Genomic DNA, 15,904 nt, shown 5'->3' on the forward strand with positions numbered 1-15,904 from the left:
CCTGTTGCTTTCCATGGAATCAACCTTAAGGAGTGGGTACTTCTAATTAAAAGCAGGGTTAAGGATCTAAATACAGTTAATTCTATAAATAAATCCGATGCTGCAGCAGCTGAACAGCTGAAAATGCTTCTGCTCTCTGCTGCCAAAGCTGTGACACAACACAAGATCACACTGAGGTGCTGAACCCAGCACAAAAAGCTATTCCCAGCAGGAAAGGACACACATGGACAAATATTCCACTTGAAATCATTTACTGACACGTTGCCATGTTTTTCTATCTTGCTCAGCATATTTTTACCCTTGTTATAAAGTACAAATGGTTTTATATTTTTCTGACATTAAAAAAATAGGCATTAACGAGGCAAAAATTCCCAGTTTGAATCAAAAAATCCTGCTGTAAGAATTGAAAATTGTAAGAGACAAACATAAAACCCAACAAAGACTGAACAGAGTGTACCATGACACGACTCATCCATCACACCAAGTGGAGAGGAATCTCTTGTTCCCAGCTCTGCCTTTGGATCCTGTGACCTTGCTGAACTGATGTGAAGTTGGTGTTACACATACAACTCAAAAGGCACTGGAAAGTCACAAGTTCCTGAGCTAACATGGGATGTATTCCCAAGGTAACAGCTAAAACAAGCCACAGGAAATGTTTAAAAACTGGTATTTGGTTTGTGTGAGTAGAGTCAGCACTCAGCACAACTCCAGCTGAGAGCTGCTGCTGACAGGACTCAAGTAATGGTGAGGACATTGGAGAACTCGCTGTACATGGAAAAAATAATTCATTTATGAACATCCTTATTCGTAAATTAACCTGCTAAAAGACGGAGAATTATTGGCTGCAGTGTTAGAGCAAGACCAAGAATGAAATGTGTGTTTGTGTGAGCTGCAAAAAAGGTTTAAACCCACCAGGTGGGAAAGGCTGTGCAGTTAAATAACCAAAGTTGAGATGCCACATTTACAGAGATTATTTGGCCCTAAGAGAAAAGGACCAGGAAAAAAAGCAAACGATGGATCTGGTATTTACAGATCAGTTATTTAAAAACCCAACAAATAATACAACCAAACCCCACACTAACAAAACCCACACAACCTACAATGTGTGCTCAGAGTCCAACAGGTCATTTCCTAAGTTGTGAATCCACACAAATTCCCTATTTCCAATTTGGCTCAGTTTTCACCCAGAAAAGCCCGAGTGTGACAACACTTCTCAAACACGGAATGGCTCCTGCCTGACGATGCAGAACAGAAATAAAATTATAAAAAATTAAAAAGATGACTGGTTTTGGCCTACCTAAAGTCAGAGCTGCATAGGAGAGCACTAAGGCCAGGGCTGTGCCACAGTGTAAGGCCCATCCAGGCAGGGCTCAGCACTCCAGGTGATCCAGCTGCGCCTCGCTGCCCGCCCTCTTCTCCGGGGACGTGTACAGGAAGTTGCAGCAGATGTACAGGGGGAAGGTCAGGAGCCTGCTGTCCAAATTCATCACGATCTGCTCCTGCAGCACACACGGGGTGTTTGTGTGGTGAGGGGACCAGAGAGCACAACACTGACACAGCACCCGCTCTGCACACCCAATGGCTACAGACTGAAAGCAGAATATGAGCAAAGCAAAGACAGCTCCCCTTCACCTCGGGTTTATAACACTGGCACATTCTCAGCCTGCCCACAGCTCCCACCCTGTGCAGCACAGGGAACAGCCACAGGAAATGCGGGAGCACATTTCCCCTCCAACATGCTGGGGAGGAAGGGACAGTTCTCAGACTTGGGAGATTTCACCAGCCAGGCATTCCACAACAGAAAGCAAACTTCAGTTTGTGGGTAGGAATTCTTTTGGTTCCACTCTAGGAACTGGTTTTGGGGAAGCAAAATCAAAACTTCAACCTTGTGAGGATGCAAAACAACTGAAACTTCAAAACTGAAACTTCACCCTCCAGTGAGGATGGCACTGACAAGGAAAGGTTTTCTGTGTTCTCACCACCTTTGTATCACTGCTGGCTGAGATTTGAGAAACTTGATTAGCAAGTCCCACACAGGCCCCACTAAATCCTGCTGTCAGCAATGGGTGGAAAAGGGCACTTGCTCTAAGAAAACTCCACTCCTCTCTGGGGCTTTCTTCAATTCATTTAACAGAGTAATAAATCCAACCCTTAAACAACATGCAGACATTCTTTTAACTCCTCAGTTTATGAGAGTCTTCACATTCTGGATTTGCCTCTAAATGAGCAGTCTGATGGCCAGATTATGCAGAGGGTGATGCCAGCAGTGCTGAAGAGCAGCAGACAGCAGCACCACAGGCACTCATTTCACTAATATGGGAACTAATTTCATATTATCCACACTCACACTACCCTACTCTAGATCCACTTCACAAATTAGCTTAATTACCCAGTGCCTCTAACAGGAATGCCTGAGATTCCACATCAGCCACGCCAACAGGAGCAGCAACTCCCCTTCAAAAGCACCGGTGACTTGTGAGCATTTTTTTCATGCCTTGAGCTGCAGCACCCCGGCCCACAGACACACCTGGTCCTTCTCCAGGGTGAGGATCTGATAGCCCGTGGTCCTGCTGCAGATCATCTTCCCGCTGCAGTCGAACGAGGCCAGGCGCAACCTGGGGGCAGCACAGGGGGGACACCGCCTCAGCCTCCCCCATTTGGGGCACTCCTGAGGAGGAGGCAGGGTGGGGAGCGGGCTGTGACAGAGCCAGCAGGGCTGGCTGCAGGCAGGGCTGCACCTGAAGGCGATGCTGCGGCGCGGCTGCAGGCTGACGGAGCCGCTGCACGGCTGGTTCAGCGTGTTGCGCTTGAAGATGATGTAGCGGTTGGTGTAGGTCACCAGCAGGTCCAGGCCGAAGTTAAAGCCAGTCCAGCGCCAGCAGTACTGCAGGACAGAGGGGACACACAGGGGGGACACACAGGGGGCACACACACACAGGGGACACACACACACACAGGGGACACACAGGGGACACACACAGGGGACACACACACACAGGGGACACACAGAGGGGACACACACAGAGGGGACACACACACAGGGGGGACACACACACAGGGGACACACAGGGACACACACACACACACAGGGGACACACAGGGGACACACACACACACACAGGGGACACACACACACACACACACACACACAGGGGACACACACAGGGGACACACAGGGACACAGACAGAGGGGACAACACACACACAGAGGGGACACACAGAGGGGACACACACACACACAGGGGACACACAGGGGACACAGGGGACACACACAAGGGGACACACAGGGGGACACACAGGGACGACACACAGGGGGACACACACACACAGGGGGACACACAGGGGACACACAGGGGACACACAGGGGACACCACACAGGGGCACACACGAGGGGGCACAAGAGGACACACAGGGGGGACACACACAGGGGGGACACACACACAGCCTGAGGATGCGCTGTGACGCAGCAGCAGCAGGGCCACCCCAGCTCCCAGCGGTCACTCTGGGGGGCTCAGGGATCCCTGCCAGCACCTGCCTGGGACACACAACCCGGTGGGGACAACTGGACACTGCAGGGGACTGTGTGACAGCAGCTGAGGGTCAGCTGCCTCGCAGAGAGGCAGGACACACGTCACAGCAGTGGGTATCGCATACCAGCACTGGGTAATGGGGCTGATCTGTGAGCCCCAGCCATGCCCGGAGCACCCTTGGGTTATGTGACCTCAATGGGAAAAATGAATGTTCTCAGCTCATTTCACAAGACCTGTTACCTAAAGACACCGAGGGGCCCTGGCTCTGAATGTTACACATTTTATCTACAGAACTTCCTTCTCCAGCTGATAAGTGATCAGAACTCTGTTTAACTGCCTGCACTAACAGCTTTCCCAGCCTTGCAGCACAAGAGCACAATGAAACTCCAGTTCCTTGCTCCTTGCAGAGACAGGGCTTCCATCTCTCTGGGGAGAAAAGAATGGTGTCTTTCTCCATGACACCTTTTGATACAGTTTGCCAACGAGGACTCAGATGATTTGGAAATGCCTGACTTGTCTCAGCCATGCCAGCCCTGCAGCTTGCCACGTGCCACACTTACATCACCATCCTTGGCCAGCTTGCGGCCACACCTCATGCTGTTTCCCTCCAGTTCCTCCTTATTGATTTCTTGAGGCCTGAAAAAAACCCAAACCAGCATCTTTAAGGACACTTCAACAGCTTTGTGTGATACCTTAATGTGGGGAAGATGAACAGACTGGGGTAAGCTTGTCTGACCACACAATGATGGAATACCCTGAGCTGGAAGGGACTCACAACTGACCCTCTGAGCAGAGGCATGACTGGATGAGCTCCCAGAGCCTCTTCCATCCCAAACTGTCCCATAAACTACAAAACTGCAATATAAACCAGGCTGTGACACCTCAGTTAGGGCAGGACTTCTACAAAAGAACTTTTCCAGATAAAACAATAGCCCTTGCAATGCAATGCATTCTCCCAGCCTTGTAAAAACCCAAGTGTTTTTTAAACACAGCAGGCTGACTTCTCAGACACAACCAGAGACAAGTGCTGGGGCACAGCTGCAGGGCTCTGCACCACAGCAGTGCTATGAAGCAGCAGCCACGAGACACTGGGAGAGGTTTCTCAAGGGGCTGGTTATGCAACTTGACTAAAAAAAAACACTTCCCCTCAGTGCTCATAAAAAACCCCCACTTCCCCTCAGTGTCAAGAAATGAGAGCTCCTGAGATGCAGAGCCCTGGGCTGTGTCATCCCACACCAGGATCAGCTCCTCTCACCCAACACTGCCCATGTCCAGCACGCAGAACAGCCTTGCAGAGCCAGCGCGAGTGAGATCAGCCCTGATTTTCCACAGTGGTGTTACTCACTCTGCTTCTCTCACCATGACAGCGTTAACCCAACACCCACTGCCAGGAAGTGTCCAAGTCACAGCAGGCTGAGGGCTGGCAGTGAACTTTACTAATCCCAGTGACATCAATCCCCACAGCCCAAGTGCAAACCCACAGGACCCAGCAGTGCCCTTCAAGGCAGAGGAGATGCAGCCTCTGCTCTCCTCCTGCTGCTCTCACTCCACAGCAACTCACAGATAAATCTTTCGTAAGCTCTCTTCTCGTGTCTGTAAAACCCAGTCCTGGGAGGTGAAGTGCTCAAAGAACAGGTTATGCATACAACTCATCACACTTCAACAAATTCACCCAGGAACCTCCCGTGTGCTTTTCCACATCTTCCAGCTGAACTGGTTCTGTGGCTGACCTAAATGCAGTAATGGTGATAAAGGATTTATTTCTGTTTAATTAGTGACAAATTTCACAAACATTAGTCCGTAATGCTCAGACTGACATTAACATTCCCCTCTCCATCCCTCGAGCAGCCTCAGACAATGCAGAACTCCAGCTTGAACCACTTCCACCAGCTGCCACACAGGAACAGTGGAGCCATTCTGCCTCCCTCTCACACGCTGCCAAAGACACTGCTAACAGCAGAACTGATTCCAGCCCCAGACTTGAAAGATCTGTCTGGCTTCTGCCACAAAACACATGTTTGATTTAAAAAAAAAGCGATCCACTTTAACACAAGTAAACCCTGAGCAGCTACAGTTCAAAGCCACAAACTAACTGCTAACACTAAAAAATTCTCCAATTCTGAAGAGTGAATAAGATGTTTAATCCTTTTAAATGCAAACTCAAAGCAGAAAGGAAACACTTTCTTCTCCTCTCCCTAAAGCCACATCACAGTTTCCAGGCAGGGCCATTTCCATGCTGCAAGAAGCAGGTGCAATTATGGCCTGCACCAGGTGGGATATGGAAATAGAGCCTTACTTCAGCTCAGAGGAGTCAGAGTCACGTCCTGCTCTGATTCCTAAGTCTGCCTCCTTACCCCTGAGGGAAAACGTGTGTTTGATGCTGACACGGGCAGGAGGTGTGAGAGGAAGAGCAGCAGAGCTGGATAAACCATGGGCTTATAAAACCTGAATTCTTTTCCTGCAGCTACACGTTGGTCAAATGGCCAAAACATTTGCACTAACACAAAGGAACAGCTGCATGTCTGCCCTTCTGAGGCTGAGACCTTTGCTTTTCACTGCCTTAAAAGAAATAAGCAACCCATACTACAAAAGAGAAGACTAAACAAGCTAGAAAAATGTGGAGAAGTACTCTGCCCATTCCAAAAGCCATTGAAATCCTCAGCTGTAGCTGAATTTTGAAACTGCTGTTTTCCAAGCTGGATGACCCCCATCATCCTCACTCTGTGGGAACTCCCTTTCCCAGAAGCATGTGCATCCATCCAGTGGCTGGCAATTCCAATGCTCCCACTGCACTCAACTACCAAAACACATCAAAATTAGCAAACACTGCATCTGCTGACTCACTTCCCTGTGAACCCTGCTTCCCCACGAGCCACGAGGGGACACTGCTCAGACACAGCCACAGCAGCACTGCAAACCCTTCCCACCAGAGCAGCACCAGAACCAGGGCACAGCCACCCAAAATTCACCTGCAGCACCTGGATGTGAGAGCCACAATGCTGCACCTTGCCTCCACCACCTCCCTAAGCACTGCTGCCTCAGAGAACAGCTTTCTAAAGATCCTGGCTGTTGTTCAGACCAGACTTTGGGGCTTTTTGAAGCTCCTGTTACAGCCCAACACGTCCCTGCCCACAGTGTCACCTGCTGGGTGACAGGACAAAGGAGCAAGTCAGCCTGCTGGGTCTGGGGAGGTAACAGGCATTCTGCAGCTCCCTGACTTGGCATTTTTTCTCCTCAAAGCACTCTAGGAGCCAGCAGAGCAGACAAAGGCAGCACCAACTCCCCCAGCTACATTTTGCCATAGTTTTGGTGTTAAATCCAGGACCTGGCTCACTGCAGCACGGCCAAGAGCAAGCAGAAGGAAGAGGAACAGTCTAATGGCCAAAACACCCTTAAAATGGAAGGCTCAGACATCCCCTCTCACAGCCTCAGCACAGATTCCCAGGTGAAGTGCCAGTGAGAAGCATTAACCCACAAGAAGGAAAGCACAGAACTCGTGTCCCCCACCCAGCATTTCCCTCTGGTCCCATCAGATCAGTGTTGCAGAGTTCTGCTGGTTGAGGGACCAGCCAGCCCAGGGGAACTGAGAGCTCCACAGAGATCAACAGTTCAAAAGCACTGAAGAATGCTTCCCCCTCCTTTTAATGTAAACTCCAAATAATTCATGTCAGAATTTCTATGAGAGGAAGGTTTCTAATTTAAGAGAGAAATAAAGCCTGTAATATACCTACCCAATATCATTGTCTTGTTCTGCTCTGAGCATGGCAAACCACTGCTGTTTGTAAACAGAGGACAGCCATTCTAAAATTAAAAAAAAAAAGAAAGAAAAAGGCTTGGTGTTGTCTTTGGAGCTGGGAATGGGGATGGTCATGTACATTAGAAATAGAGAAATACAATTAGATAGAAATAATGAAGTTACACTTATGAACTGGACAAGTGTGTGCACCCCACCCCCTGTAACTCCCTGTGCTCTCCAGCCCCAGCACAGGGAAAGGATAAACATGCACAGCCAGCAGCAGCCACTCCACACTGTGCTCATCCCTCCAACACCCACTGCTGCCACAAGTGATGCAACTCCACCTTTTCTCAGCACACACCGCCCTGCTCAGCCAAGGAGCTTGTCAGCAAGCTCTGGGGAGAAGGTGCTGTGCTCTGAACCCCCAGGGGAACTCTACGCAAGCTAAAGAAGAAGAAAACACAATCAAGGGATAAAAGAAAACAGTGACTTAACACAAATATGGTAAAACAAACACAAGTTGTACCCTGCTAAGAATAAACATAAATCATGTCTTCCTTGGAGAACACACAAAGATTTTACTGGCTGTGTTAATTTAATGTTGCAACCAAGAGATAAAACAGAACAAAACTCAGTGGTTTGCCAGGCGGTTACACAAAAGGGATCCCAGCATCACAGGGTGTAAGAAGTTCTTAGTCAAGATAACAAATGGGGCAAGGGGCAAGGTCAGAAATGAGAGCCACCTCTGGGAAATGGGCTGGGTGAGAGAACAGGGAGAGCCAACGTGACCCAACCAACCCAGGAAGCTGCTGAATGGGACAGAAGGGAGGAGAGGCCAGATCATGGATGGAAACTTCAAACCAGCCTTTGTCCCACTGACTCTAGAGTGAAAGTACAGACCGTGATAGGAGCAAACTGGGCATCAACCAAAGTACAACTGCAAATAAAAAATGAATTAAGGAAACCTACACAGGCAAGGAGCAGAGAATGGATGTGCTACAAGGGAAGGAAGAAATATCAGGAGGGAGAGCATCTTCTGTGTTTGTGCATTGCAGGTATCTATTTCCTACCTCGCATTTCATCTGCTGATTTATGAAGAGGGAAAGCACAGCTGAGGAAATGTTCACAAGCCACCAATAAAACAGAACAACAAACACTGCTCACACAGACACATTATGTATTCCTGTCTCTTGCACCTTTTCTGCACAAACATCACACTGCTGTGAACTCCTAACACAGAATTTCAGTTCTCCCCTCCAGGACCTACACACCAGAGTATAAAAATAAATAAACAATCACAGTACTACTTTCAACTACTCAGTGTCATTTGCTTCTCTACCTCCTTGAGAACAATTTCATGTGGAATAACCTTCCAGCAGAGCACAAACTACCCAGCACAGGCCCTGCCTGCAGCCTCTCAGGTACAAAGCATCCCCTCACACAGTGAATGCTGGCAGGCACCAGCCTGCTCCAAAGTGCAGCCCAGGAGTTATCTCAGCCTCCTCTTAAAGGAGAGCCAAAGTTCTGATCTCAACACAGCTGCACCCTGGCATGGACAGATTACAGGGGCAGGCAAGCACCAAACTGAGACAGCACTTCCCAGCACAGAGATCCTCCTGCAGGCAGCACGTGCCCTGTGCCCCCTTTCCTTACATCACAGACCCTGTGCCCCCTCTCTGTGTCACCACAGTGCCACCCTGTGTCCCCTTTCCTTACATCACAGCCCTGTGTCCCCTTTCCTGCACCACAGTGCCACCCAGCTGCCTGTGTCCCTTCTCTGTCACCACAGTGCCACCCTGTATGCCCTCTCTCTGTCACCACAGTGCCACCCAGCTGCCTGTGTCCCTTTTCCCTGTCACCACAGTGCCACCCTGTGTCCCCTCTCCCTGTCACCACAGTGCCACCCAGCTGCCTGTGTCCCTTTTCCCTGTCACCACAGTGTCACCCTGTGTCCCCTCTCCCTGTCACTGCAGTACCACCCTGTGTCCCCTCTGCCTGTCACCACAGTGCCACCCTGTGTCCCCTCTCCCTGTCACTGCAGTACCACCCTGTGTCCCCTCTCCCTGTCACTGCAGTACCACCCTGTGTCCCCTCTCCCTGTCCCCACAGTGCCACCCACCAGCTCCAGCCCCCTCCCCAGCTCTGTCCCTGCTGGCACAGGCCCAGCCCCTCCGTGTCTGCCCTGGGCTGAAGGAACCCAAGGCAGGAGTGGAGGGAGGCCCAGCCGTGCCAGCCCTCCCTCCCCGCCTCACCTGAGGGCAGCAGGGCGTCCCTCTCCACGATCCTGGCCGAGGCCAGGTCACTGATGATGTACTGCAGCCTCAGGTGAGCGAACACGGGCACGAAGGCGCTGCCCTGCGCCGACTCCAGGAAGGCAACGTCGCCCCCAAACTCTGCAACACAGCACCCACACCGTGGTTTGGCCCCCAAATCCTTCCCACACCTGTTTATACTGCAGGTTTTACTTATGGGTTAGAAAAAGTTATTATTGGCGTTTAACGGCTTTGATTTTATTAGGGTTATTGAGTGGCCTCTGGCATTAAAATGGAGAATTATTGGTGTTCAAAGCCCGAGCCAAGGGCTGGCAGCTCCTACCTCTCCTGCGCTCAGCAAACCAGGCATCAGCTTCAGTCAGCACCTGCTTGAAAGAGCCATTCCAAGAAGGCACGAGCTGAAGGAACATCCACTGGGCAAAACAAAGAAATTCTAGTGAGTCGGCTGACGTTTCAGTAAGAAATCTGCATGCTAATAAGAGACATTTCCACAGTGCACTCATTTCTACAAAAGTTCTGCTATTCCATTAAATACTTCCAGTCAACCCCACAAAGGTTCACTGCACTGAGCCCCAGGCAAGCACCTTTTTGAGAGCAGTGTACACATCCATCTCCACCTGCAGCACAAACAGGTTGGAGGAGCTGATCAGCTGCTTCATGAGGTTTATGCTGGAAAAAATCAATTGTAACAGGTCAGTGAGACACAAAACAGAAAAAGGAGAAGGGGAGGCAGGGAACAAGCAACGAGCAATGGCCAGAAAGCGATCTGCAGCGGGCTGCAGCCTTGGGCAGGGACTGTCCTCCATCCCTGCAGCCCCACTAAGGGAAGTGCAGCCCCAGTACCTGAGCTCCTTGAAGAGTCCAACACTCTGGTGAGTCATCAGATTGTTCAAGAGCCACTCAAGGCACCTGCAAGGAAAGCAAGGAGTTAGGACCTCTGCTTGTTCCTTCTCTGTGTCAACACTGCTGCAGCAGCTGCTCCCTCAGCAAATTTGCCGACAACACTGAGCTGGGTGGGATTGTGGGTCTGCAGGAGGGCACAAGGGTTCTGCAGAAGGAGCTGGACAGATTCAATCGATTCAGATTGGGCACTTGATGTTTTTTCCCTGTTTGGGTGGTCAGGCATTGGAATAGAGTCCCACCTCCACCCTGGAGGTGTGAGTCTGGCTCTGGATTATGTGGTTTAGTGGTTTCAGTGGAAGTGCTGGGTGGGTGGTTGGACTGGATGATCTCATGGATCTCTTCCAACTTTGATGTTCTAAGATTCTATTCCAAAAAAATATTGAAACAATTAACCTGGTCATTATGCTACTGTGTGTAAATTCAGTGTTAAGTAGCAATGTCCAAAGCAGTTTGGAGACAGCAATTCTTACTTTTTCTTCACGGAGTCCAGTCCATATGTCCCTGCAGAATTGTAATAACCACACACAGTTTGGGCAGTGATGGTTTCCTTCATTGTTTCACCACATTGCTGGATTAAGCCATCCTGCAGGGAGGAAAAAGCACACAGACATTCTGAGTGTTCACTTCCCAACAGGAAATGTCAGGCTCTGTGCTGTTCACACAGATTTTCATGCCTGAGCCATCCCCCAAGTCCCACAGTGACTGGTGCTATGCTGCTCAAACCATTTAAACATCATTCCTCAGAAACACAGACGTTCCTAAAGAACATTTCCCTTGAAAGAAAAGGGTACTGAGTGCCCTCAGGGTAGAGCAAGCGAGCTCCAAAACCTATTTAATCTACTTGTAGATATCACTCACAAATCACTTAATCTCACACCTCAACCTTAGTCACAGCATTTTCCAATAAACCCACTGCTTTGTGTTTGGCTTTTTCCCCAGTTAGCCTGAAAAGCTGATTCATTCCTCTGGGTGCAAACGGCCACGTGGGCGAGGATGCCCTGAACTGCTGCGTTCCTTTCGGGTAAGGACAGAAGGAATGGCATTATTTCTGACTCACCAGCTGCAGCATGCAGGCTGCGGCCAGCAGCGCCACCACGCGGCTGGGGTTGATCAGCACATCGTCCCTGTAGAGCGAGCCAAAGGCCACCTGCAGGGCTGCAGAGGGAACACAGTCACAGGGAGGCACTGAACACAACCTAAACACGACCCTAAAGTCCCTAAACACAACCAAACCCCTCACTGCACTAAACACAACCTAAACACGACCCTGAAGTCCCTCAACACCACCAAACCCCTCACTGCACTGAACACAACCTAAACGCGACCCCAAAGTCCCTAAACACAACCAAACCCCTCGCTGAACTAAACACAACCCTAAAGTCCCTCAACAACATCAAACCCCTCACTGCACTAAACACAACCTAAACATGACCCTGAAGTCCCTCAACACAACCAAACCCCTCGCCGCACTGAACACAACCTAAACACGACCCTAAAGTCCCTAAACACCACCAAACCTCCCACTGCACTAAACACAACCTAAACACAACACCAAAGTCCCTCAACACCACCAAACCCCTCGCTGCACTAAACACAACCTAAACACAACCCCAAAGTCCCTCAACACAACCAAACCCCTCACTGCACTGAACACGACCTAAACACGACCCCAAAGTCCCTCAAACCACCAAACCCCTCGCTTCACTGAACACAACCGAAACACGACCCTAAAGTCCCTAAACACAATCTAAATGCGACCCTGAAGTCCCTCAACACCACCAAACCCCTCACTGCACTAAACACGACCTAAACACGACCCTGAAGTCCCCAACACAACCAAACCCTTCGCTGAACTAAACACAACCTAAACACAACCCCAAAGTCCCTCAACACCACCAAACCCCTCGCTGCACTGAACACAACCTAAACACGACCCTAAAGTCCCTCAACACAACCAAACCCCTCGCTGCACTGAACACAACCTAAACACAACCCCAAAGTCCCTCAACACCACCAAACCCCTCGCTGCACTGAACACAACCTAAACACAACCCCAAAGTCCCTCAACACCACCAAACCCCTCGCTGCACTGAACACAACCTAAACACAACCAAACCCCTCGCTGAACTGAACACAAGCTAAACACGACCCTAAAGTCCCTCAACACAACCAAACCCCTCACTGCACTAAACATGACCAAAACACGACCCTGAAGTCCCTCAACACCACCAAACCCCTCACTGCACTGAACACAACCGAAACACGACCCCAAAGTCCCTCAACACAACCTAAACACGACCCCAAAGTCCCTCAAACAACCAAACCCCTCGCTGCACTGAACACAACCTAAACACGACCCTAAAGTCCCTCAACACAACCAAACCCCTTGCTGCACACCTTCTCTGTGTCTCAGCGCTGGTTCTTTATCTAGAGCAGCTGACCAGACTGAAAACACAACACGGGGTAACTGGCACACACATCTTTTATGGAAAATCCTTTCCTTAGGATTGTTCCTCCTGAGAAGCTGAGAGGCCTCAAAATGTGAACAATGGTTATCTGCTGCTGTGGAATGCAACAGGTGCATCTGTGATTGGTCTCACAGAGTTGTTTATAATTAATGGCCAATCACAGTCAGCTGGCTCGGACAGAGAGCCCAGCCACAAACCTTTGTTATCATTCTTTCCTATTCTATTCTTAGCCAGCCTTCTGATGAAACCCTTCCTTCTATTCTTTTAGTATAGTTTTAATGTAATATATATCATGAAATAATAAATCAGCCTTCTGAAACACAGAGTCAGATCCTCATCTCCTCCCTCTCCTCAGACCCCTGTGAACACCATCACATTACTGAGCTCCCAGGATTTAAACAAACTCTCCAGCACCCCTGAGAGCTGAAAAACTGCACAAAGAGAAGCTGAACCTCAAGAGCCTTCTCTGAACATCACCAGGGTTAACTTAAGCTCTCCCTTCAGGGTTCTGTTAAAATAAAAGGCTCCCACTTACCTTCTACATCAATATTTTGATCAGGAATCTCCAGCTCTATGACATTCATGCTGGATTCTTTCCAAGAGCCACTGAACATACTGGAAAAGTAGCCTGACTGTATGAAGGAAGAGAGAAAAAGAACTCAACTAAGAGATTTCATCCAAACTGCCAAAAGCAGCACCAACACGGTTAATATTTCCCTTTATGCAGAACAAAATAGATGAAGGGAGCTTTCACAAGCTAAAACATTGTGACAGACTCGAGGGGCTGACTGTAGCTGCTGTTTCTGACACTCAAAATGCCTACAGGAAAGTTTGGGCTACGTGTGTGCAACCAGAGTAAGGAGGGAGTTTGAAAAGGCCAGAAAAGCTACACAAGCTCTTTTTCCCACAAATCACATCACCAGTGGGGACAGAATTAGTCCAAAAACGAAGTCCTTAAGGTTACTGGCAAACAACAAATCCTGCAGGCATTAGGGAATGCCAGTTAGGGGTGGAAAAAAAAAAAGGCATGCAAGACATACAAATTACTGTACAAGGCTGCAGCCTCATACCAAGGACACAGACACACACACCATTTACGGCAATATACCTTTTATTATTAAGTGAAAAGCACATAAAACTAGAATTTGAGGTTTCCATCCAAAGGAAGGGAAAGATAATGCTCTACTAGGGTTCCTGATTTTCCTTCCCAGCAGCAGATGTGCCCATTATGAGATGCTATCAATGAAGTTTACCTGAGAGATCAAAAAAATAAAGTCTATTTGTACAGCACCGCATTCCCTGACCAATCCAATCCCCTTGCTGGGACCACACAAGCATTTGCTGAAGCTGCTCTAGAAGTCGGGCACTGACACAGCAACAGCCACCAAAAAAACCTCAGAATTGGCTTTTCCTGTCACTTGTGGCAGCAGAGAAAGTGCAGCCAGGTGTGGAGCACCTCCCTGTGCCACAGTGTCCCAGCCCTGCTCTGGCTGCCACTGCAGCTCCTGTCCAGGTCCAGCACCTGAGGGCTTCACACCAACCCCTGAAAGACACGGGCACAAGGGAATTTGGTGTTTGAGGGCACAGCACAGACAGCGAAGCCACCAGCACCTCTGAGCTCCCACAACACAGACACAAAGGACTCCACCTCAACACCAGCCCAACAGGAAATGTGTGTGGAAGCAGCGTCCTTTCTGGGCCATGCACCAGGGACAACGCACCAAGATTAGGAATAAAAAAAATTAAACAACATAATTAAGCGGTATGAGAAGCAAAAATTTTTTGAAATATGAACCTACAGCTCTGCCTCCCAAAAGGAACTCCTGTTGCTAACAGGAGCTGGTTAACTGTTAACATCTACAAAAAGAGCTAAACTCCTAAATGTAAAGTGGATAAAAAAAAGCAGGATCATCAGTCATACCTCAGAGTTCTCAGACACCCTTTTATTAAAAACACAGTTCCTACTGGGAGCTAGAAAGGAGCCACTTACCTGACACAAATAAATCTTGTGCAAGTTCCACTCCTCTCCCAGAGCACAAATTTTGATATCACTGTTCTCCCCATTCAAAAACAGAGTCTGATATATATACTTCGACGTGCTTTTCAACTTTTTCCTAGCAAAAACAAAACAGCAGACCGCGGACAGTGAGACACAGCCCTCGAGACTGTCCCGTTACAGCGGCAACAGCCGCTCCCACGCGCTCCGGGGCTGGCGCTGCCCGGCCCGGCGCGGCTGCCGCGTTCCCCGAGCCCGCCGGGGCCTTCCCCGACCCGGGGAGCCCCTTGAGGCCTCACCCACCCCGGTACCTCTCCCCGGCGGGCTCTGAGGGGAGGCCGAGCCGGTGCCTGCGGTGTTCCCCGAGAGCGGCACCCCCGGGCCGGCCCTGCATCCTCCTGGGCCGGCCCTGCATCCTCCTGGGCCGGCCCTGCATCCTCCGGGCCGACCCCGCATCCCCTCGGCCCGGCCCTGCATCCTCCTGGCCCGGCCCTGCATCCTCCTGGCCCGGCCCTGCATCCTCCCGGCCCGGCCCTGCATGCCCTCAGCCCGGCCCCGGCCTGGGTGCCCCCAGCCGCTCAGCCCGGCCCCGCATCCCCCCCGGAGCCCCTCAGCCCGGCGCCGTCCCTCAGACCTGCGGCCCCGGAGGTGCAGCAGCCGCTCCTCCCGCTCGGCCTCGCCGTCGCTGTCGCTGTCGCCGGTTCCCTCGGCGCCGCCGCGCTTCCTCTTGCCGCCCTTGCCCGCGGCCGCCGCCTCGCCCCGCGGCAGCCCGGCCTTCCGCCGCAGCACGCGGCTGCCCAGCGAGCCCATGGCCGCTCCGCCGCCTCATGGGGCCGCGGCGCAGCGGGGCCGGAGCGGCGGCGGCGGCGCCTCAGCAGCCCCGGCCGGAGCGGCGGCCGCGGCCCCGCAGCTCCGCGGGCCCGCAGCTCCGCGCCTGCGCGGGCGGGCGCTGTTCCTGCGCCGCCTGCCGTGCGAGCGAGACCGCCCCTAGGGATTTG

The 15,904-nt window shown here is 50.8% G+C and overlaps 1 protein-coding gene across 1 annotated transcript; it reads right to left on the reverse strand.

The window, feature by feature from the left end:
• Positions 1-234: 234 nt before the first annotated feature.
• Positions 235-15,810, reverse strand: GMCL1 (germ cell-less 1, spermatogenesis associated). Its single transcript, XM_064731060.1, has 14 exons — positions 15,541-15,810; positions 14,901-15,024; positions 13,446-13,542; positions 11,500-11,597; positions 10,913-11,025; positions 10,383-10,448; positions 10,124-10,208; positions 9,862-9,952; positions 9,519-9,659; positions 7,262-7,331; positions 4,091-4,166; positions 2,739-2,884; positions 2,528-2,615; positions 235-1,499 (listed from the first exon to the last, which is right to left on the reverse strand). The coding sequence occupies exons 1-14, from the start codon at positions 15,714-15,716 to the stop codon at positions 1,371-1,373; spliced, it is 1,500 nt and encodes a 499-aa protein (XP_064587130.1). The 5' UTR covers positions 15,717-15,810; the 3' UTR covers positions 235-1,370.
• Positions 15,811-15,904: the final 94 nt, after the last annotated feature.

This window comes from Zonotrichia leucophrys, chromosome 22 (genome assembly GCF_028769735.1).
Source record: "Zonotrichia leucophrys gambelii isolate GWCS_2022_RI chromosome 22, RI_Zleu_2.0, whole genome shotgun sequence".
NCBI lineage: Eukaryota > Metazoa > Chordata > Aves > Passeriformes > Passerellidae > Zonotrichia > Zonotrichia leucophrys.